At 37.4% G+C, this 24,676-nt stretch overlaps 1 protein-coding gene and 1 long non-coding RNA gene across 3 annotated transcripts in view; one reads left to right on the forward strand and one right to left on the reverse strand.

The window, feature by feature from the left end:
• The window catches only part of LOC113106046 (uncharacterized), a 46,775-nt gene extending 38,355 nt beyond the window's left edge, over positions 1–8,420 (forward strand). Inside the window, exon 3 of the long non-coding RNA XR_003292444.1 lies at positions 8,265–8,420. This is a non-coding gene — a long non-coding RNA (uncharacterized LOC113106046). The remainder of the gene's footprint in view (positions 1–8,264) is intronic.
• Positions 8,407–13,227, reverse strand: irx6a (iroquois homeobox 6a). Of its 2 annotated transcripts, none has more exons than XM_026267574.1 (7): positions 12,632–13,227; positions 11,546–11,809; positions 10,997–11,106; positions 10,587–10,882; positions 9,830–10,468; positions 9,471–9,573; positions 8,407–8,960 (listed from the first exon to the last, which is right to left on the reverse strand). In XM_026267574.1, exons 1-7 carry the CDS (start codon positions 12,695–12,697, stop codon positions 8,921–8,923), a joined length of 1,518 nt encoding a protein of 505 aa, XP_026123359.1. In that variant the 5' UTR covers positions 12,698–13,227; the 3' UTR covers positions 8,407–8,920. The 2 variants fall into 2 exon arrangements, with proteins under 2 accessions (XP_026123359.1, XP_026123360.1); XM_026267575.1 differs by having other exon boundaries at positions 9,462–9,573; positions 12,632–13,225.
• Between the last annotated feature and the right edge of the window lie 11,449 nt (positions 13,228–24,676).

Consider the following 24,676-nt stretch of genomic DNA (forward strand, 5'->3'; position numbering starts at 1 on the left):
GAGCTGCTGTTCCTCTTGCCCTGTTTGTATTGTGGTTTTGGTCACGTTGAGCTTCAACTGACGTGTCTACAGAAAACGGGTGGCAGAAACGAGGCCTGCTTTGCCAAGTTTTAAAATTAGTAACAAATTTAATATGTTCTATGCTAGCATCCCCTGCCACAGAGATGGCGAAAATGCGTTTCTAGTTTGTCGCGGGGTCTCGATGAATGACCACAAAGAAGCAGAGTCAGAGAGAAATGCATAACAGATGCGAGAAGCGTCAGCAGAACAGAGCTAGATCTCAGGACCACCAGATTCGTGCTGCTCCTATAGTGATCTGAACACTTCCCACTCTTCCATTCTCAGACTCTTAGTGCGACCTAAATGACAGAACCGTGCTCCCATTAATGGCATAATAGTGATTTATCGCTCTCATTTTGAGGATTGCTATCCCCATAACTCCTAATATAGAGGGAAATATGTATTTTGGATAATGCACCCCTACCATAAGGCCTCGTGGGCAGTTAAAGTATGGGAAGGAACATATTACTGTCATAAATCTACATCACTAACCTGCTGAATGAGAAGACGTGAAGATATTAGGATTAGGAATGACTGGGAATAAGAAAAATGAAATGCGAGAAATGGAGTTGACACATATTGATACCAGGCCGCTAACTGTTATCTTAGAGCATTTCAGTAGTGCTTTATTAATGACGTTCTGATGATATTATCTCATTTCACCTTTTGCCCTGCCATCCTTGCTCGCTGTCTGCATTAACAGCTTCTTTTTCATGTCTTTCACCTGTGTTTTGTTAGTAATGAAATTATAATTTACAGTTTTAAATATGCTATTTTTATACATAGCTTAGTTGTAGTTTCTTCTAGCTGTATATGACACAAGCTTTCCTTGCTAGCGTGTCAAGTGTCAGAACTGATCTTCTACATATTTTCACAATCTACTTTCCTAAGATTGTCATCATAATCATCCCCTTTGGCTCTCCAGTATTAGAAAAGACTACCTGTAGAAGGCTGATGCTTCCCGTGCTTGCAGTTAAAACTTGAACCAGTAGAGGGAGTGAGCCGCTGATTTATTTCCACCATTTTCTCAGCGAACAACCTTTTGCTGATAACCCCTCATTATGTATGATGCTGAAGAAACTTCTTATTTTCTTGTGTCACTTATTATTATTGGCCAGCCACATCAAGAGCTCCTGCAAAGAATCATTTATAATGTAAAAGATAAGCGTGTTCCAATAACCGATTCCCCTCGAACAGCTCATGAGAGCTGATTATATGTGACTTCACGTCAGGTCGTAAATATTTGTCAGCCCACCTTTGAAACAGGCAAGCTGTGGCGCTGTCAGCCCGCCCACATGAAAGAGCGAATGGAAATGTTTAGGGTTGGGAACCGAATCAGTCATAGCTGGAATGAGATGGCCAATAAAATGCATAATTATGATGCTCTGTCATTGGCCACAGCCCAGAGGGCTTTTTAACTGGGTGAAAAATCCCACACGCGCATAATGGGCCTTTTTTTTATGGTAGTCTAGTCTAAAAGTGAGCTGTGACAATGTGTGGTCTGCATTCAGTGCCCAAGGCTGCTGGGATATGCTGTTTACCTAGCTAGAACAGTATGTAGGCGTGTTGCAACAGCCCCTGTTGATTACACCGTCTTCTGGAATAAATGATTGTAAAGCAGTGTCATAATGCCATGCTACCAGGATAACCCTTCACTCTCACCTGCCTCCTCCAGAAACCTGCCTTGCTGCGAGTTGCAGATAATTGTCAAGAGTTTGTGGTAAAGTTTCCAGAGGGTTTATGGAAATGAGAGTGTCAAGAACTGTTTTATACTGTAACTTCATGAACTGTTACTTCTGCAGCGAGGAGACTGAGTATCATTACTGAAAAGTTTTGGATTTCTTCAATGGAACACATTTGCCTTCGTTCTCAGCCTCATCCTAATAAAAGCTGATGGATGGCAAAGGTAGGCAGAGATTCCTCTCTGTCAGAATAATTTGTGTTTGACTACCTTGCGCAGTGGAGTTTAATGTAACAGAAGAGATTCCCACAGAGCCGCAGACCCCTAGCAGGGGGAGTGAAGGGAGGCATGTAGAAGCCACACTGTAGCACAAACCTGAAGTGAACTACCACTGATTAGGTCCAAACTAGCCCCACACTTTTCACTTGAATGGGTTCCTATCGTTGTTGTTTCTCATGTGAACACAAAGTAATTACAATAGTGGGATTTTGAGGTTTTACACTCGTAGAATAAAGTTTGGTTTGAGATATTTTGGGAAGATATATGAATGCTGCATAACATATTTTGGAGAAAGGCTGAAAAATAAAATAAAATCAACATCAGCATTCTGTGAATATCATCCATGAATTCTTTACTCCCTCATCCAACTCTTTGGCTGTTAAATTTGTGCTAGGGCTTGAAAAGAAGGAGAGACTTTATTTCTGTCTTATCATATTTTACAGACATAAATAACACATAAGTTACAATTATGTTGAAAAGGCAGCGAGTACATTTCTGTGTAATTACAGTTCACAGTCATGAAACACTGAACACTCAGATTTATAGATGTGTATTTGTATATGCAGCATTTATAAATAGCCTATTTAATTTTTTTTTGGGTGAGTAAGATATTTTAAAGACATACATGTATAATTTTAATCAGCAAGGATTATTAAATTAATCAAAAGCGACAGTGAAGGCATTTATAATGTTAAAAACCATTTCTATATATATATATATATATATATATATATATATATATATATATATATATATATATATATATATATATATATATATATATATAAGCTGATATATTTAACATAACTATCTATTTTTATCAAAGAATCCTGAAAAAAAAAAAAAAAAATTTTAAGTGCCCAACTCTTTTCTGCATTGATAAAAATTTTAGAAAGAGGTGCTCTACCAACAGAAGCGGAGGTGCAGCCAAAAATCAAGAGACATGTGAGCTTTGGCCTTGGACGGCCAAAATTTCATGTTGTTTTATTAATAAAGCTTGAACTTTAAAGAGTGACTGTTGCAGTTTGTTCAGCCCACATTGATAACTATATACTTCTTGAGCAACAAATCAGCACATAAGAATAATCATAGGAATAAATTGCATTTCAAAATATATTACAGTTATAATATTTCACAATGTTAACTTTTTTTTTTCATCAAAGAAATGCATGAGACATTTTTTTAAAAACAATCTTACTGACCCCAAGCTTTTGTTTGCATATGTGTTGAGGTGATGTGCATTGAGTGAGTTGTGAGCCTTATGACAAACCTTAACAAACAGAAAAATGGTCAAACGTGAAGCCACAGAAAAAGGAGACAAAACAGAAGAAGATTAATAACTTAACAGACACGATGACAAAACTTTGTATGAAGTTTTATGAAGTCATAAATCAGAACTTCCACATTATACCAAATAGAAAAAGAGGAACACGGGCCTGACCAAGGCTAAACTGAGGCCTATGTTCTAAATGAACAAAAATGTCTCTCATGTCTCTGAGATGGTTTAGGCCTATGTGACCATCTGAATCCGGATGAGTATGCAGGGTAAAAGCCTTTTGTGTCAGTATCACAGTGAGGATCAAAGTACTGTATGCTCTCTGCTGAAGCTATAGAGAAGACATTTAGACTCTGTTTGAACATTATGTCTGTTGTCTCCCACCAAGTCAAGATAAGGTCATATATAAGTAGTAGACTACTAGTGTAAGATTAGTCTAGTACAAGGTACAGTTAGTTGAGTTATATCAGACAGGACTTCGTCATTGCAGGACAGCAGCCCTAGCTCATCCAGGAGAGGGTCAGGTCATTCGGGTCACTCAGAGTGCAAGGGGATGAAAATGCACTGTCCACACACAAGACATACAAAGCTAGCTTTTCATCGAGCACTGCGGCCACCATGAGGAGCTCGTAATTATCTTTGACAAAACTCATTAGCAAAGACCTTGTAGCAACATCGGCGACCAGGAATTCCATGAGGAGAGACATGCACAGAAACAAAGCCCTGCACACATTTCACTGCGCCCTTTGACAAAATGTAATGAAGTGTGTTCATTGTCCCCCTCATCAACATTTGAACCCTGAGCCATCATTACTGAGATCCTCTCTCATATTCCCTCTGTGGCACTGTGTGGGACACATCAAATGGCACCTTCACTTTACCTCTTTTGTCTGGATTTGGGCAAATTGTTGTAAGAGATGCTGTTGTTGTTGTTGTCATCATCCTCGGCCTTATTAGTATGAATTGACCATTGGTATTCTGTCAGAACCAGTTAGCTGGTTTAACATCACAATCATATGCTCTGCGAGCAAACAGTCTGAGGTGAAGGTGAAAAACCTTCATAACCTAATTTTCAATAGTTAACCCTCTGCTGACCTTTGACACAAATAATTGTGGTGTTGTCAATTATAGTTAGGTTTCACATTGGCCAGCAGAGAATATGATATACCAATGGACTCTAAAAAAATAAAAGTTTATGTACCAAGGAATTAGTTTGGACTTATCTGTGTAATGTGTTTGTTGCAATTTCCTGCTATTTTTGTTTTATCCCCATTAAGTATCATGTTATGGTCCAAGAATGTGGTTTTAGTATTAATGTAGCATCATCATTTTGATAAAGTGAAAAGAAAATCAGAAAATATTAAACATTTGTTTTAAGAATGTTCTAATGATCATGTTTGGTTAATGTATTGCTGTATTGAAAGCTAACAGGTAAAGTTGTGGCTGTTAAATCTGTATAATTTCACATAAGTAATGCTACCATATTAAACCAAAACATATTTTGTTGGACACAGCAACTGAGCCACCTTTGTCATGAAATATTGTTCATTTTGGTCATACACATCAAAATACTTTGCTTCACATGTTTTTTTTTTTTTGTTTTTTTGTTTTTTATCACCTGCTAAAAGCTCTTTTAAATCGACTTGAATTAACATTATAAAGATTAACACTGGCTCATCAGTTGCTACACTTTATCAAAATCTAAACCATTTATGCCACATCTCCATAATTCATAAAAATTATTGCATCAAGAGTCTTTCACGTCATAAAATGTTGGCCTATATGGCTTTATGGAAATTATAATAAACTTGGGCTATTTTAAAAAGTCCCTGTTACAGTGTTGTTCTGAACGTAATGTGTGGCTGTAAAGGCTTATTGCAGATTCACAATAGTGAGATATGATTGCAGACAGATTTGACAAAAATTTGGTCATTTTAATGTTTTTTAGAAATCAAATAAAGAAAAAATTATATGTTTGAATAATGGTTTTGCATTTCTCCTTTTTGGGAAACATTTACGGTCTCGCATAGGTTATCAAAACTAGAGTTCTCACGTTATAATAAACAAACCTGCAGTGTTAAGCCATTGATTGGAATGGAAGCGTTGCTGTTTGGTCGCGTCGCTCGCTACACGATGCGAGGGCGACGGGGCTGGAAAAGAGCTGAAGAGCAGAAGAAAGACTGTCAGCGGGAGGTTTGACTGCACACTTGCGGATCAGAGCTGTGTGTGTCGATCCGTCAGCTCCTCCGGCCATGACAGAATAGCGCCACATCCACAAACAAAAGCGCGCGCCGCCTTCTCTCATTATGACGTATTGATTTTGATCGAACCACTGATATTTTTATACTCCTTACCTTTACACAAACATTCCTATGCAAGACGTTTAGTAGCATATGTTTATTAAACTGTTTTCCTCGTTTGGACTTTTGGCTGGTCTCCGTATTTAGTTGATTGCGTGGTAAGCAAAGCCTTACCCAAACACATTTCATCTTCACGGTTCAAGTGACCAGATTTTATGCCTCGTTAAAAATGACACTTGATGGCCTAGTCCTTCATCTTTTTGTTTATCAGTCATGCGGTGGTGTTTATTCTTGCGTCTTTATTACTGGAGATTAGTGCAAATCTGTTCTGGATTAGGCCGCTATCGCTACAACAGCCCGTAATTAAACTAGCACAGTGAGATGACATGACTATAGCCATGCCACTGCTTTGTGTTGATCTATCTATCTATCTATCTATCTATCTATCTATCTATCTATCTATCTATCTATCTATCTATCTATCTATCTGTCTATCTGTCTATCTATCTATCTATCTATCTATCTATCTATCTATCTATCTATCTATCTATTTGCTCCCTCAAGTAAAATTGTGATCATTTTAAACAATTTAAATGTTTTGTGTATTCGGCATTTTCAGTATGGACCATTATTGTAACGCCATTTACATTCAATGCACTCTGCATAATGCATAGCATGTGTCCCCATGCACCCATCCATTAGACTAATGCACAGTCTGAACAACAGCCACGTACCCGCAGAATCAGGGATGCAGTTCTTTGGGAGAATACCACATTGTAGGACACACAGGACACATTTCTACTCTCCCCTTTTTAACGCGAAAGCACGTTTTAGTCTTATTCTGCCCTCGTTGGTGTAGATTTAATATGGTGTAAACCTGTTGTAAGACAGGCTCTTAATTGATCTATTAGTTGCAGTATGAGCCTGATGCTTTGTGGCAGGAATCCATGCTATTATTGCCGGCTCCCTCAGGTATAGCGCTACCGCACTAATCCCATTGCACATGCATCATTACCTTCAATAATGTTTGGCAGCTCTTCTTTACAGCTCCCATTTTAATTACCTTTGCTTTAAATATTTAACACATGGCAAACGTCTTTATGCGGCCGATGCACAAGCTTGACACTTGTCAATTCAAAATCAGTGTTAGCAGCTTCTATACAGAGAGAAAGAGTGTATAATTCACATCTATGTGTATATATATTTTTTTCTATTTTCTCGTGTGAATTTGTGTTGCATGTCAAGTGATAGATCAGACGTGGGACAGCAAGCTGGACTTTGCTATTAAGCTTTACACAACGGTGTTTTCAATCTTTCAAGTTACTCTGCTGCATTATGCCAATCACGCTGCTTGTTTTTTTTTCTTTTCTTTTTTAATCAAAACAGTATTCAGAATATGATTTTGAGAGATTATATTAGAGAGATTTGTAGAAATAGATCTCGCCTGTTGGACAGATTGCTTGGTAGTGGAGATGCTGAGGGATAATCCAAATGATAGTCCGTTGACCTTTAATAAAACAATAATAGGAATAAGAGGCAAAGCATGCCAACTGCGTGGTGTCAGACCTCTGATATAATTTTATTATTTTTGTAAAAAATTATGCATTTATTTTTTGCCTGCATTTATCAGTAAAAACTGTTGTAGCTAAAACATTCAAAATCCCCCCAAAATGTATTCTTATAAGGAATGAAATGCAAGCATTTATATTACAATATTGTTGCCTATTTGACTTGTTATTATTATCGTGTAAAAAAAATATATTATGATCATAGCCTTTTTTATTTTTTGTTTTGTTTTGCTGACATAAGATCTTTTTCGTTTTTTCCACCCTAAGTAAACTGGTATTAACTCTTATTATTATTTATCGCAATATCAGGAGCATCTTTGTCAACCTAAATTCCTTCTGAAGAACTCTGCGCCGCACGCAAGTGACATGGACAGTCTGCTCGACCTCCTTTCAGTTCGACCACAAGTTGACCACAGCGCCTTTGAATAGACCTAATACTGTTATTACATGCCTTAATCTTTCAATCCGTCCTGAAATAATGTCTCTTTCGACGGCTTAATTTACAGGACCCTGACCAGTAGGTCATCACTTTAGTTTTTATTTTTCTCATTTACGAGATTTCATTTTTATCTAGAAAAGTTTGTAGAATAGAGCTTGTTTTATTTTTTCACTAAAACAACTACACGCTATCAGTCTTGACATGAATTAGAAGCGTGATAGTGTGCCTTTTTTTTGGCTTATACTTTTCATCAGTTTAATGCGATATTAAGCATGCCGAGTCATTTGCCTGCTCCATAGGGAAATAGTCTAACACTGTAGATAAACGGAAAATATTTTTCTTTGTAGTTTTGACGCAGCCCAGTCATTACTTCACAAGTTTAATTGGATGTTTAAAGATCCCCCGGGATGCTAGTTCGAGCAGTTGACTGATCAACATCAAAACACTTGATGCGCGATTCATGGTATGGATGCTCCCGCGTGACCTCTTTGTTAACTAAGAACCGACTGATGATGATGAACCTGCTCGCGCGCGGTGGAGACAAAGCTGCATTCATAACCAATTGCTGCTTCTCTGAGCCTGAACAGTAACAAAGTGTTTGATGCCAATTCCGATTAAAGACTGACAATGTGAAACTGATGTACCCTTTTTTTTTCCACAGTCCATTCACGTCCCAGTCTGAATTTATGACCTTCTAACAACGTGCCGGCTTTAGGCATGGAGTCAAGAGGATGAACTGAACTGTATAAAGCTGTATGGATTCATTTATAAACGGAAATCAATAAACAAAAATGAGAAAATGATTTCATAGAAAGTATTTTATAAACAACAACATGACATTTATTCACAGTTTCTTGATATAAACATAGCACACTCCTCAGGAGCACAGTATCGCACCTCATTTATTGTTAATAGGTAAATAAAAGTAAAAAGACTGACCGTATATTTTACACCAGCTTCCAAAAAAAGTAAATCACATAACATTAAGCATATAACCACAGAGAAATAAATGTAACACACAAAAAAACCTTGAGAGGACACATGGTAACAGATAAATAAAGTAGATGGATAATCAAACAATAAATAGATAAATAGAATTACTAAACTACGATTGCCATTGCAAACATAAGAAATCACAATTTATTCCCATACATACACAAAACATTGCATAAAGTTATTGACACCATCAAATCATATTGTGCAAAATTATGGCTGGCTCCAGTTTTCACAGTTCCAGAAAGAGCACACATATTCATCGCGCTGCTATTTCAAGTGTCTGCTGCCATGTTGACGCCGTTCCATAGTGCATAATGTAGATCATAAAAATGTCCCCGTGTTTATTGGCATTTCCACAGTCCTAATTCAGAGGGAGAAGTGAAATGTATGAGAAGGCGGCAATATTGTGAAAGTTAGGCTAGGTGAAAATGACAGGTAATATTGGATAACTGTGTGATGAAATCCTTGTGACAAAGATTTATAGAACATAGAGGACACATATTCCTCATTACCTCAAATCAAACACACAAACAGATGCCAAATGGAAAGAGACATCATTGCTGTTTTTTTTTTGTTTTTGTTTTGGATTTCTTTAGCTAAAGTAGCTAAAGAAATCCAATAATGTTCATCAGTTAAGCCGATGGCTGCACAGCACAAATGTTTATTGTTATCAAAGATACTTTACTAGAGAGTATGTGTAATGGCATTACATGAATGCAGACTGTGGGTGACAGATATTATGTAATCCTACAAGATTGGATTTCTTTATTTTTATTTTTCGAAAAACCTTATGTGAGAGATATCAGTTATATACAAACACCACCAGAATGGGTACAATAAATTCATATTGACTCATGCTCACCTGCCTCACCTCTTCATCACAGGTCTGAATGCAGTGGTTTTGGCATCCTGGATTGTTGGACATGTGTTGAGCTCACTGGATTCTGTCTCTGTCTTTCCTGCACTGGCGAAGCCTGTACACAAACACAAGAGATCACAACTGTCAGTAAACTACACAAATAATGATCAAATATACACAAACATTGTATTTAATATCCTTCGTTTTGCATATCTAAAGTAATTAGTTAGAAAAAAGGTATTTTTAATAATTGAAATATTACACCGGAAGCTGACTAGCATTTAGAATTACAAACACTGGATAACCGTGTGACACTTTATGATTGTTACTTGGACTTGTTCTATAGCTCTGCAAACACAGAAAGGCTGTACCTTCCATTGAGGAATACTGGCAGGATTCTGTCAGTCCAGGATAGGATGATGAGTGAAGCTGGAGGGTCTTGTAGCTCCCACTGCTGTATGCCTTGTGTATCCCCTGCAGTCCTTCTGGGTAAAGGCTTTCCGTATTGCTGAGACTGGTAGGGTCCTGAAGGCCCTTCAGCTCTCCACACTGCACTCCTCCGACTGTGGGCAACCTGACTCCCTGCATCTGACAGTCCACAGGCCCAGTCCGTACATCCCCACCATGCTGCGTGCCTAATACAACCCCTGCTGCGGCTGTACGTGCCAGCGACCAGATCCGGGGCTTCTCCGATGCCTCAAAGTGAGAGAGTGCCACAGTGTTGATAGAGTTGGACTGAGGTGAGGGCTGCTGCTGCTGTGGTTTGGAGCTCAGGTGATCCAGGTAGTCAGGGTTCAGAGCCCCCAAACTCTTTAGACTACAGGGAAAAGATGAGAAGTTCGAGTGGAGAGGGAGGTCAGGGTTACAGTCTCTCTTTGGAGGGGAGGAAGTCAAGAGGTCATCCTGACCTGATTTCTCACAGTCACTGTCCAGCTTGTCACAGTCCTCGTCCTCTATGTCATCCAGGTCACTGAACTGCAGGTCCCGCTCATCTTTACTGTCTTTGGAGTCTGTGCAAGAGCAGTGAGAGATACTCAGTGGGCACTCACATGCATTTAAAAACAGTCTAATACTTTTTTTCTTTTAATTTTAAAGAATGTAATTTAGCTGAGAAGTGTTATGAGGTACCTTTGGTAATACTGTCTGGGTCACTCTTATTGAGGTCTTCTTTTCCGTCATCGCCTGCTTTGTTTTTGGGGGACCAGGTCATCTTGTTCTCTTTTTTTAGTCTTCTTCTAGCATTGGCAAACCAGGTAGACACTTGCGTGAGAGTCATTTTGGTGATAATGGCCAGCATGATCTTCTCACCCTTTGTAGGATATGGGTTCTTCCGGTGTTCATAAAGCCATGTTTTAAGAGTGCTTGTTGTCTCCCGCGTGGCATTTTTTCTTCGGGTTGACCCATTAAAATCAACTGTCCCATACCTGAATCAAATTAAAAAGTAGCATCTTTAAAATGGTCAACAGAACGTGTATTTGGAGCAATATCTATTATTTATAAAAATTTCATATTAGAGGTGAAGCAGAGACAAATCTCACCTGTCATACTGGTATTGTCCCAGCGAGTGGTCATATGGATAGTAGGCAGTGGGTTGGGTTATAGTGCCATGAAGACTGCCTGATCCCTCTTTGATTTCATATTGAGGGTTCTAGAGAATAATAAATAATATTAATAATATTATTATTAATAATAATAATAATAATACAAACTTTTAATACATTTAAAAATTAGATTTAACTGTCATATTCCTGGCACTGAGCTAAGCGCATTTATTATTTAGAAATGGTACTTTATCTCTTTACTGTCCATAAGTTATAACTTTTTCATCACTTAGCCTACATGCTAACCTATACACACATTTCTGTTCATTGCAAATTAAACCAATTTAAGCCCTTTTACAGCAAACAAGATGACTATATCTCTTTATTCTCTGTTTATATCTTGTGATTATAAAGTTATTTCACCCGACAGCTAGACAGCATGGTCCTCTTACCAAGCCAAAATAATCAATAACAAGCCGTGACTTGAATGAGTCAATCGATGGAACAGAGGACCGGCGCTCTATCTGATGAGAGGGCTACACGTACCAGGCTGGAGTAGATGGCAGAGGGGTCGGCGCTGTACGGAAAGTAATTGGCGTAGTTCTGACCGGCGGCGGCCGCTGCTGCTGCGTAGGGAGAGCCGTACATCCCGAGCGCGGCGTTGAGCTCAGTGCGCGTGCTAGCCAGCAGCCGGTTCTCATAGGAGGGACAGCAGAAGGAGGCTGCGGTCTGAGACGCGCTCGATCCTTCCGTCACCGACCTGGAAATCGAATCGCAGCAAGTCGTACTGGGGTTTGCCGACACGAAAAACTGCATGAAGAAAAATGATAATTGTGGATAGACATGTCAGTTTAAATTGGCGTTACAAAGCATGCGCACAGTTTCCTTAGTAGGCTAAAACATAAAAATGAGGTAAGGTGAAGTTAAAAAGCTTTGTGTGGAACTGAATTAGCTTGAAAGCACTTGTATTTTGTTCTCATGAATGCGTTTCATTCAAGAGGTGTACTTGAATTTGACTTTATTCAGACTTAAATGATTGAAATATCCATAAACATTTACTTAAAACTTGGCGAACATTATTTCTTGTGAGTTAATGTAGACGTTCGGCGTAAAAACATGTTTCTGTCAAAGCTGGAAGTCAAACTTTCTGTTTAGTTTTGCGTCAGGGTTACAAAGTTAACCAGCATCAAGCGCGGCTTTTTTCACAACATAGCCGTCTTTTTAACATTAAAGTACAACTATAATTGATTGTTGCCGAAGTTGTGTTGTCAAAATTATCTATCCGTTATCTGTTAATGTATAATTAGTTTATACACACAGACGGAAAAGGCTACCGGCAAAGGGAGGAGTCTGCTCTCACTCTGAACAATTACACTGTAAAAGTAATTTACACGTTTACAACAACACGTGAGGTCATTTATAATTCAAATAACCCATTACTATAAATATTGACAAACCCCACGATATCGCCTAACTTTACTTTAGGACTTAGTGACAGAACAATCTGATGCTACCTAGTAGTGTTAGTTACTGGGGTCCAAATATAATGACAGAATGTGAAGAAAAACAACAACATTGCGCTCATTAAGAATCTAATGAGAAAAAGAATAATAATCTATTTGTCATTCTTACCTGAGAAGTTGCATTGTAAGGATATCCAAACTGAGAGAAAGACATAGCTGCTTCTTTTGTTACCATAAGCAATATTCTTCTCCTGCTGATCGATTGAAACCAAATCTACTTCAAATCCACCGTCTTACACACATTTCCACACTCGGCCTTTCGCTCAATAATAAATGACTGCACTTAACTGGGAAGCACTGAAGATGTTTACGCCAGCCCTAGTTTTATATGTAAAGATAATCCCCTTAAGGAAATGAGAAATTAGAGTTAAGCTTCATCAAGTACAAAAATATTGTTGTTAAACAGCTGTAGAAAGCTTAAAGGATAACGTAAGACTTGCAAGATATGAACTTGTGGTTGTGCTATTATTTGTGCCTCTATAGTTCTTTAGAATTCATCCATGCACGGGTATCAGTGTGACGTCATTCTAATCCCGGGACGGCGAGGATAGAATGATGTCTTTGCCAATCACGTCATGCTTCGCGCTTTTCTTGAGGTGTGTTTTGCACACCCCTGTCCCCTCTGTTTTTTTTTCTTGTTTTTTTTTTTCTCTTCTTTTTAAACATGAGTGTATTCCAAGACTTAGAGTGCAAAAAGTATTACTGGGTTTGCTAAAAGCGATAGAATAAATATAAACATTAAATCATTCTTAATTTTTTTTCATTACAGTATATATTTTTTCATTATAGTATATATATATATATATATATATATATATATATATATATATATATATATATATATATATATATATATATATATATATATATTGTTGCCGCAATAAAATTGCGTTTTATTACCTGTTATCTGTGCTCTCATTACTGTCCCTGTCAATATTTTTATTCAGGTAGGCTACAATAACTTCAAGTTCATAAAGATGGTATATCAGTATTCAAGATGTTATCATAATTATTATTTTTATTTATATAAAATGTCTAGCAATATATTTATCTGTCTTTCCAAGATCGATTCCTCTCTTTTCTATTATTATTATTATTATCATCAGACAGTAGCCCGTTGCCAGTTGAGCAGATGAACTGAGGAGGGATCTACAGGACTCTTCCTCGCATCTCTCTGACCGATCAGAGGTCCGACCTGATGTTAATTGCGATGATGTTTCCATCTCTCTCTATTAGAGAGAGGGCCAGTCCCGGCAGACGTGAAGACAACCTCTGGCAGGTCAACAGAAAACTGATTGATGCGTGTCTCGGGACCTACGCGACCATTACGAGAAATGCGTAATTGCATCAATTAACAAATGGATATGGCCTTGTTTAACCAGCGAGTTACACCGTGAAAATATGCCTTTGAGGTGAAATTGGACGATCAGAATGGAACTGGGAGAGAGAGAGAGAGAAATTAGCTGAATCTCTCAAGTCTAATTATACGGCAGTAGTGGGAGGCGACGGGAACAGCATTCTAATTGAAGGATGCGTACTTGAAAGGGATGGTAGAAATAACGCTCCCTCACGTGGAATAAGTCTGGATAAAGTGTAATACGTGTATCTTTATTAAATGTTTTAGACAATATAATTACAAGACTCATCTCTCTCTCTCTCTCTCTCTCTCTCTCTCTCTCTCTCTCTCTCTCTCTCTCTCACTCACACACACACACACACACATAGAAACAGGCACACACGTTTGTTTATGTAACATGGTGACATTACCTCTACCATATTGCTTTTATTCTGAACAAATGATGGCTATAGTAGCCCTAAACCCAACTATCTCATAAACCTTTTTAGCATTTTAGATTATCATTGAAGACTTATTTGATTCCAACCCTATGGAAACGTGTGGTCCTAACAGTGAAGGCAAATTAGCCAGTGAAATACTAATTTAATGAACTGTGTGAATATCGAAAATAAAAGAACCGAATGTAGTGCTCGAATATCATCATCCCTCACGCGCAGCAGTCACAGCATTCACGCGGTCACTGCCAAGCGCGTGACAATCTGTGACGATCCACTCTCATTTGATCATTTCCAGGGACATTATATGAGGAATAGTTCAATGACCTTGATTAAAAAGGATAAGAGCCTTGTCCACGATGATCTGTTTGCGATTACAAGCTCACTCTTCGAGAGGCGCCAGAGAGCTGCGAGTAAGTGAACGGCCCTGGAGCTGCTGTGATGGCGGGAGCGTGCAGGCCCAGCAAGTGCCACGCTCAGTTCAAGTCACAGCAGTCTTACCAAGCTTTTGGAAATAGAGAAGTAAATATAAATGGGAACATTTTTGCAGACATGTATTATTCTCATGAAGGAGATGAACTGTCAATTAAAGGGATTCTTCATCCAAAAATATACTACAAAATTTGTCATCATTTACTCACTCTTATGTTGTCCCAAACCTGTACGACTTTCTATTTTTATGCAGAACACAAACACACAAAATACAATATTGGGAACCAGACCATATCAGTGAACTTTGACATTCACTTGTCTGAATATTTTCTTTTATGTTCCACAGAAGACGGAAAGCCATACAAATTTGGAATGACCTGGGTGAGTAAATGTTTACAGAATTTCATTTTTTTGGTGATCTCTTTAACCTTTATTCCTGTAGGGTACTTTGTGTCTTAATAGGAACTGATATACAGGTGAGATATTACTGGTGTATGTATACATTTATGTAGGGAAGTAGTTACAGATTTCTTGACTCCAGTGAGTATTTTTTCAGATTAGGGTTTTTATTTGGTTAAAATAGATGATTTTCAATTTAAAAGGTTGCTTGATGTTTGAAATCAATATACAAATCCATTATTAGAGAAAACGTGTAATTTATTCAAAACCTTCCTTACTTCAGTGTAGCCCATGTGACAACTAGCCTGGGTCGCTCACATTCATGATTATGCATTACCTTGTAGGTCAGTAATCAAAAAGGAAAACAAAATATCTGATTATTGAGGATGTTCAAAAATCCCCACACCCCCATCTCAGGATCAGTATTCATTCTACAAACTTCTCCTGTTAAGAGAGCACAATTGGAGAAAGAGGAACAAGTTTAGAGGAAGGTCAGAATATCCTATGCGATAGTTTACTGTAGTTTCTCTAAAGCCTTGTGCAAGGGCACGCATGATAGCCCAAGTACATATGGGCAGCCTCATCCATAATGCATGTGGAACAGTGCCTGATGATTGGTACTGAGTGTTGGAGGGGGTCGTAAGTTAAATCAACCTTAAATGAAGAGGTAGAGCACAATGACCAATCCTACACACCTATCACTCTTCATCCCTATTGCTCTCAGTGCTTTCAGGATCTTGAGAGCTAGTTCCTGATATGATTCCATCACATCCATTCCTATAGGAATGTGTTTGGTCTGTAGCGTTCTAAAATGCATTGATGGATAGATCTGATGTTTTCCCAACTTTGTATTACTGTGTAGCACTCTCTGTGACAAGGGAATTTGAATGGTCTCTACGTTTACATGTGTGTGTGTGTGTGTGTGTGTGTCTGGGCCTCTGTTAGCCTTGCATAGGGATTATGGAGGCTCAAAGCCTCACAGCAGAAAGGTTAAACCAACAGCCAGCTTCACCTTCTCATTTAATACATTTCTCAGGCTGCTTTAATGAATTTCACAAAGCTTTTCTGCTTTTTCATAAGACAGATCAGAGCTTTTTTTTATGAAATAATAATAAGGCACTGCTCAGAGAGGGGCAGAGCGAGGGGAGGGGACACTCAGGTTCGAAGCAGAGTGATATCTCATTAAACAAGTCTGATATTCCTGATATATTCAGATGAATCCCAGACATGCGAGATCCTGAATTATTGCTCACTGTCTATCCTCGCTTCATTTCTGGCCAGGTATTAACACTGCTAAATTATCAAAAAATTGAGAAGAAAGTAATACATATTCTAATGAGAAACCCTCAAATTATAATGGATGTGGCCATAACACTGCCCAGCAAAATCCAAAACAAACTTCATCTAAGTAGATGGAAAAATTGACTTGAGTCAAGAAGACCTTATTCTTCAATTATCTTGGTCTATTAGAGAGGTAATAAAGTTATTAATCTAGCTATGTTAATAAAAGCTTTGCATTTCATGCAGTAAATTAGGAATTGCTTTGATGTCTGATCCTCAATGTCAAGTTTGAAATCATATAATTGCTCCATTTTCTGTAAATGATTAATTATATACTCTTTGCTGATTAGATACATTGTTTTAAAAGATGGTGCATATGCCTAAACTACCAAGTTATTTTCCAAGAGTATATTACATTGATGTTTTAATTAATACTCTTGTGAAAAGACATGCCCTTGACCGTATTGAATGTGTACTTGTAGTGTACTTCAAATCTGTATATTTAAGATAATATAGATAATATAATGGAATAAAAAAACTAAATAAGTGCACTTAAAGTGTGCTTACACTTTCATGACAGTTTATTAACATACGTACAGTAATTAAACTTTTTTTTATTGCGCTTTGTAAAAAGGTAATCACATGAAATGTTTTACTTTGTTGAATAAAATTATAAAGCACATGTAAAATACGTCATTGTAATTGAACAGTAATGTGTTATTTGATATACATTTAATATATTTTAAATGTACTAAATTTAAGCTTTAAATAATAACTGCAGGTGGTGACACACTTGCTGAGTGCATCTATTAGCTTTTGGCTTGTGGGGACCAGGGTTTGAATCTGGCATGGGTCTGGTCCTATGCAATCTACTTATTTCTAACTCTCTTCTCATATTGTACAATAAGAGGCAAAAATAATAAAACATTTTAGAAAATAAATGAATTAATAAATGACCCTTTAACCATGTATGATAGAAGTAAACAATATAAGTATTATGAAATTGCATATAAAGATGTACTTTAGTCCTACTTAAGTGGGTCAAAAAAGCACTCTTAAGTTCGACCAATTGCATTTAATATGAATTTAATATACAATGCATTTTCCTTTAATTGCAGTTAACATGCTTAAGTGTCTGACAAAATCACAATCAATTTCCATTTACTGTAAGTATACAGTATATGTTTAAATGTATATTTGGTGTGTTTTAAAGTATGCTAAAGTGTACCTTTTCACTCTTTATTATTTATTTATTTTTAATTAACAACAAAAAACTTGCCAGTATTATATTTTCTCAACTCAGCAACAAATGACACTTATCACGGATGAATGTGTGTGCATTGTAGTTTATAATGTACATTTAGGTGAACAGGACTGTTTAGCCGTCAGCAGCTCTAAATGCCCCAGTGTAATTTAATCAGTGTTTCAGTGCTGTCAGCGAATTGTAACTTGTTACAGTGAGATTTAACTGGCAGATACTTTGATGACTCAGTCAGTGTCTCTGTGTGTTTCTAAAAAGGCCCTCTAGTGAATTTGTAGAATATTCTGCATATGTACAGTATGTGCACATGTATATGCTATCTTCATACTGTAGATTAAATATATGTTGTGTAAGGCTCTAGTGCTTAAAGGGGTAGTTAAATCCAAAATTAAAATTTTAAACGTTCTGTTAAACAAATGTGGATGAAGGATGTGTTTATACAGTATTTGTATATTAACTTCTACTCAAGAGTTTTATGGTCTGTAAAAAAAATTGAAATAATTTTAATATGCTGATTTGGTGCTCAAAAACATTTATTATTATTATTATGAATGTTGAAAACAATTGTGCTGCTTAATATTTTATAACGCTATATTTGTCTGTCACTTTTGATCAAATATTGTATCCTTGCTGAAAAAAGAATTCATTTTTGATTTTAGTAGTGTGTGTCTGTGTACGCATATGCAATGCTTAGAGTATGGCATCTATTAAAGGATGTTCAAAACACACACATACCAATTCCATTCAACTTGCCAGTAAACTGTGGGGACAAATAAGTCCAGTATTACATTAGTGTCTCAGTAATTATAACCCTTCATCATGATCTGTGACAACATCTGCAACATCTTGTGTGGTTCTAAAACTTCTGTAGCTCTGCAGTCATCCTCTCCTCTGTGACCCCTCTCCCTCCGTCTCCCTCTCTCCCTTCTCACCGCACTTATGGACCCCTGGAAAAAGTCCCATCTGCAAATGCTCGTGGGTGGTTAACCAAACGCTGGTGCCAAGTCATACAAATAGCCATGCTTGGTGTTTGTTTGCATAAACACTTCTGAGGGCTTGCACTGGTTTGTAGCTGTGTATTTTTTTTTTTTTTTTTTTTTACAGTTGGAAGTTGAAGGGCTGCGACAGAGACATGGGGGATACGGTTCATTGCAAGGTCCCAATCTCCATTATTTCAGTCTGGATCCTGAGACTGCTGTGCTTTTGGTTTGCAGGGCAGGACAATATAGGTTATGTCTATTTTTTTGGCAAACATTAAAGTGATCAAGGCTGTTGTGATGTCAAATGTACTTTTCCACTTGCTCTTACTTCAAAGCCTCGTCTTGGGTATCATGCAGTATTAGTCAGGAGAAGTCCAACTAATTGAGAAGTTTTCTTTCACGTTTGATTTTACTCCTGGATTGTAAGAATGCCAGAGGAGGGAAAATGTTGAGCCGTGTAGGGCGGGAGAATTCAAGATTAAGTTACATGTACAGGCAGAAAGGAACATTAATTTATCCCCATTATGATTGCACATTTTAGTTTCAGGTTTTCATCCCTGGGACTTAGGAGCAACTGAAAGTGACCAATTGGTAGTCATCATCACGTAACTGTTGTTATTCTGTAGGTTTAAGAAAATTGACCTGACTGCTTTTATCTTCAGGTGAGAGTGTGCCGCTCTGGAGGTAAGTGGGAACAGACAGGGGCTGCTGAAACCCGTTCTCATGCCCATGAACAAAACGGCCTCTCCTGCAGTGACAGTTCAATTGCTGAGGCCTCTGGTCCTCATTTGCAGGCCAGGCACTGGAGAGGTTTTTCTTCTCCATGCTCGCTTTCAAACGCAAGCCAGATGGCTCTAAAAAATATTTCCTCCACACATTTTATTGTCATCTTTCCTGTCGAGCCTTGTTGTGTCAGCGCTTAACGGTGCAGTATTTCTGATGTGAAACCAATGTTCCCAACCACTCATTGTCCTAAACAAGCATCTCTTTCACTTTTTCCGTGGATAAACATCATTTATTGGTAAGATAATGCTACACTGATATATCTTTCATAATTTCTGTATTTCCTCATTGATATAAAGTTAAACTGAAGAAAAAAAACACACACACATGAGTACAGTCTATCACCCCCCCCACACCCCCACAAAAGGTATTGTTTTATCCAAGTATCCCAGACACAGCTTGGATTCACTTTTATTCCCATGTAACACGCTAGGAATGTCACCCCGTACTCTTTTAACAGTGCTGTGGGTTTTCATTTCCAGGACACAATACTGTTACCATGGAGTGTTATTCAGACATGGCTATTTCATTTCATTCAAATCACATGCATTATGTACCTCCAGACCAGACTGAGGTTATTTTCTCCAAACTGGAATCTGGATTTCACTAAAGCAGGTCTACTGAAAAAAAGAAAAAGAAAAACCCCTTTGCAGAACTTAAAAGCAGATGTTACATAGCTGCCAACATCAAATGCTCTTGTTAACTGTACAGAAAGTGAAATTAAATACCTTTGATTGCTGAAGTAGCTGGTTATTGTAAACTAGTTCTCGACATGGCTCTTACACAGCCCTTGACCTTGGCTTGGCCGCACATGCCTCATCAGATTTCAAAACCAACTGCAGCTTTTTGTTGTTCCTGCTAATTCCTGATTAGCAGATTGTCAAGCTTACTTTGGGGAATGAGAAACTCGAATCAACCCTTAGAGGTGTTTCCTTTATTGTTTTAGAGTCGGCTTCTCTAAGTAAACACAGATTAGAGTAGAGTGTTTTGATGCTTGAAATGAAATATAGTGCTTTTTAGAGTTTTGCTTGCCCAGCAGTTTTTTCTCACATAAGGATATCAGGTTCATTTGCTCTAGTCAACAATGTTATTTTAAGAAATCATTGCAGAACTTTTAGTTAAAATGTTTATTTAATCAAATAAATCAGTTTAACCCCAAAGTATTTTGAATTAAAAAAGTGTGAATTAGAATTACAGCATGTGCCACCCCCACACAATGTTAAACTGGAATGACAGGAAGTGGAATTTACTGAATTGCAATTAAAATATATTCCACAGATAATAGCCTTCAAGGAAATAAAAGTGTTTTCCACCCTGCTCTAAATCAGTCTGTTTATAAGGATTAAAAAAACTTTTTCTAAATACGTTCAAATAAATTCTAATTCATATTTTAATTCCGCTTCTTGCTTGCTTCCTCATTTCAAATTCATTTCAAATTCAGAAATTGAATTGGATTGTAAAATGCCTTTGTGTTTCATGTTTAAACCCTGCGGCCCAGGCAAAAATCGGAGTATCATTCCTCAGTGTCTCTGTCTGATTTATTCCTTTGCTTGAACTAAATTGCCTCTTTAAAAAGTTGCAATATATTTTTCCACATTATATTGCATTATATATAATTTCATCAAATTACATCCTAGTGTCTGGTGGCAAAATTCCATGTTTTATTGGATAGGGAATAAAGCTTGATTTTAGTATTATTAAATGCACCTTTTACATTTTATACTAGTGATCTAATCAAAATACAAAACTTTATTCTGAAACAAATCATACAAGCAGTTATAGAATGAGGAAATGTGTGAAAGAAGTGAGTTTTGCACCTTGTCAAATAAATAAATAAATAAATAACTGTAACTCACCAGAAACTTCAGATGATAATACAAATAGAATTATTTTGGTCTAGTACTCTTGCTACTGCTGACCACAGGGTTTCATTTGGTGATTTCAGTGAGGAGAGATTCAATTTGAAATCCTATTATATCTATCTGGTGTGCAGTGTGTATTGTGTGTGGTTCTCTTTCTGGTTGGGGAGTAAGAATTTGGGCCCACAGAGGCCAGGCAGAGGATGAATAAGTGAACAGTGGAGCTAAAGCAGAGATGTAAAGATTTTCTTAGAGGACTGTGTTTCAAATCTCAGATTATTGAGTAGCTCTTTGTTTGACGGTCTGACACCCCAAATGAATTCACTCAGTCCCATACAGTGAATATTTTACGCATTGGTGGATAGCATAAAACTCCATCCAGCCTCAGAAAAAAGAGAGAAAGAGAAAGAGCATAAACTCTCAGTCCTTTTTAATTCATCAAAGCACCTTCTAAATGAGAGGCTCAGTTAAACTTTCATACCCAACGAACAAGCCAAACAGCAAAGACCAGTTTGGTTTTTTCTTTCTTCTTCTTCTTCTTTTTTTTTTTTTTTTCAATCTTTGGTATGCCTGTCTGAGATTCATTAGGTTTTGAAGGCATGGTCCGAAAGGGGTGAGAGGTAAAAAGGAGAGCAAACAGGAGAGAGAGAAAGAATGATGACCATAGCTTCTTTTGACAGAAGGTAACCCAATAATTTCTTAGGTTCTAGCCATTCAGTGTATGAGCGCTAGACATCATGAGCTTTTATTTTTATTCTTATAACTACTTTGCTGACAAACTCTCCTCTAAGACCCATACAATCCACCTCCGGCTGGCAGTTTGTTTATTTCCCAGCTCCAAACATGTTTTTATACTGATTGTATAGTTACATCAATCCAATGCTCAATGTGTCATTATATGACAGTGTTTACAGGAAGTTTTGGAGCATCCACCGGACAATCTAGACAGATATTTTTTTGTCCAAAAGAAAGTTTTTACGTCATCTACGGAGGCCTGTTTCTGCATCAGAGTAAAAATAAAAAGGGTGCATATTAGATTACTTTAAAATAAGAAATAAAATCTCATTGTGAGATATAGAATGGCAATTGGAAGGTAAAAAAAAAAAAAAATCACATAATTCTGACATTGTGTCACATTTCATTTGTTTTGCAATTCCTGTAGCTCAAAGACTATAGTATGGTACTAGCATTACCAGCGATGCAATGTTAGTTTCTTTGGATAAATGTGTCTGCCAAATACTTAAATGTAAACAATTCAGAGAAATAAAGTTGCAGTTATGAGATGTAAAGTAACATTTTAAGATATACAGTACAGTAATGTCACATTGTGAGATTTGAAGCTGCAATTGCAAAAAAAAAAAAAAAAAAGCAATTAGGAGCAAAAAGTTGCAACTGAGATATAAAGCCACATTTTAAGATATACATTTGCAATTGAAAGTGTGAGATAAAAAGATGCAATTAAGAAAAATACAGTTGTGATTATCAGATTTAAATTTACATTGTAATATAGTCACATTTATTTATTTTGTACACGACACATGTCTCACAATGTCAAACCAGATCAAGTCGTACTTGACAAGAGGATCCTTATCTGACCTGTTACTGAAAGGACACCTCCAATAATGTCATTTTATATTTTTTACAAACCCATCAAACATATATCTGAAACAAAAATAAGATAAAAACGTGCTTGTTAACCACAAGCACTAGATAGTCCCATCTTCCTTTAGGAAGCCCCTACCTCTTTTTTCCTCTTTCCTCGGTCGCTCTTCTTGTCACATTTCCTGCTGCTGTCTTGAGTGTGAGCAGGGCGCAGGGGTCAGGTAGCTCAGCTCCATGATAACCCCTCATAAGAGCCGCCAGCCCGGCTGACACTCACCATATGGCCCTCTGACCCTGTCTCCTTGGGAACAGGACATGACACAGGAAGGAGAACACTGCTGCAGATTTGTACTCCATGGAAAGGAATGGAAAAGATATGTATGGATAACTTGGAAAAACTGGGAACATGGTGATAAGCACTTTCGGAAAGCAATGTGGATTGTGTTATTGTAGTTCACAGCCCAAACACTCATTGACTGATGATAAGGACTTTAAACGTGGATACTCGAGGCTGCTGTTTGCAAATGCACGGAGTTGATGATGTTCATTGTGGGAATTAGTCTTTTATCTTTTGAAATTGCGATCAATAGACACACACGTGCACACACGTTCACGCATGCTGACTATCTGGATGGTTCTCCGGGGTTGAGGGCGAGAGGAGGGGAATGTGCAGTCTGGCCTTATTAGAATGCTCCGTGTGTGATGAGAAGAGAGGAGCAGCAGCTTTCCCAATGCAGACCCCACGTCACGCGCAGGCAGCACCGTTAGACAGAGGCCACTGCCCCCTAACCCCCCTTCCTCTTGGGAGATAGTCCAGGTCTGCTTTCTGTCACGGTGTCTTCCACACCACACCCCAGGGGGCCACACAGTGTGGGAACCCGGTGTTTCAGAGCCCATCGCTCCGAGAGACTGATATTTTCCTGAATCAGAGACTCTTTCCTTTTGTCAGTTTGCCATTGTCTATCTCAGCCTTCTCCGGTATGCTCCTCCTTTCCCTCTTTCCTGTGGATCAATAGTGTTAATTGGTCTGCTCTGTCAGTCCTGCATTGATTGTGACCACTAATAAAAGAGATATTGATTGGCAGTTTGTTTAACATTGGCCTGCGCACTGCACAATGCCCTTTAATGCTATTCCTACAGCAACCTTTTCCTGTTTCCAGCACTTCTTAACGACATAAATTATGCTGGTCGATTAGGGATATTTTTGTGCTTTTTTTTTTTTTACTTCGATGACAGCCTATTTTTTTTATTTTATTTAAAAAAAAATTTTTTCTTACAGTGTAAAAGAATTGTAAAAACTGTTAAAATACTATTTAATAACTTATCTTACCATCTAAGTTAATATAAACTTGCTTAATGCATCGAATACTTCAAGTAAAACCACAGTGAAAAACAGTAAAAGCTCATTCCAAAATTGTACCTACATATGATTTTTGAAATATAAATATTTTTGTACATTTTTATATGTAATAATGGTGTTTTTCCATTACATCTTATTTAATATTTGTTTTTTTTTTTCATTGCATTATTGCACTATTTTTTGAGTTACCCTGATTTTTTTTTTTTTTTTTGGTGTTTGGGTGACGTATGGATTTTTCTTTTATGCCAATTAGGATATTAAGTAAAGATCATCTTCCATAAACATGTTTTGTAAATTTCCTACTGTAAATATATAAAAATTATGTATGGTTATAAGCTGTAAAATACACAGGCACTAATATGCTGTTCTTCAATACCTGAAATATTATCATCTTTTGTGTTATGTG

Source organism: Carassius auratus, chromosome 7 (genome assembly GCF_003368295.1).
Source record: "Carassius auratus strain Wakin chromosome 7, ASM336829v1, whole genome shotgun sequence".
Lineage (NCBI taxonomy): Eukaryota > Metazoa > Chordata > Actinopteri > Cypriniformes > Cyprinidae > Carassius > Carassius auratus.

What these genes read in the sequence shown, in the direction of transcription:
- irx6a (XM_026267574.1), bottom strand. Translation starts at nt 12,697, where the DNA reads ATGGTAACAAAAGAAGCAGCTATGTCTTTCTCTCAGTTTGGATATCCT. An exon ending in CTTACAATGCAACTTCTCAG is followed by an intron (nt 11,810 to 12,631) that starts GTAAGAATGACA and finishes TTCTTCATGCAG; the next exon opens with TTTTTCGTGTCGGCAAACCC. An exon ending in TTCAGACCTGTGATGAAGAG is followed by an intron (nt 8,961 to 9,470) that starts GTGAGGCAGGTG and finishes CCTCTGAATTAG; the next exon opens with GACTGTGGAAATGCCAATAA.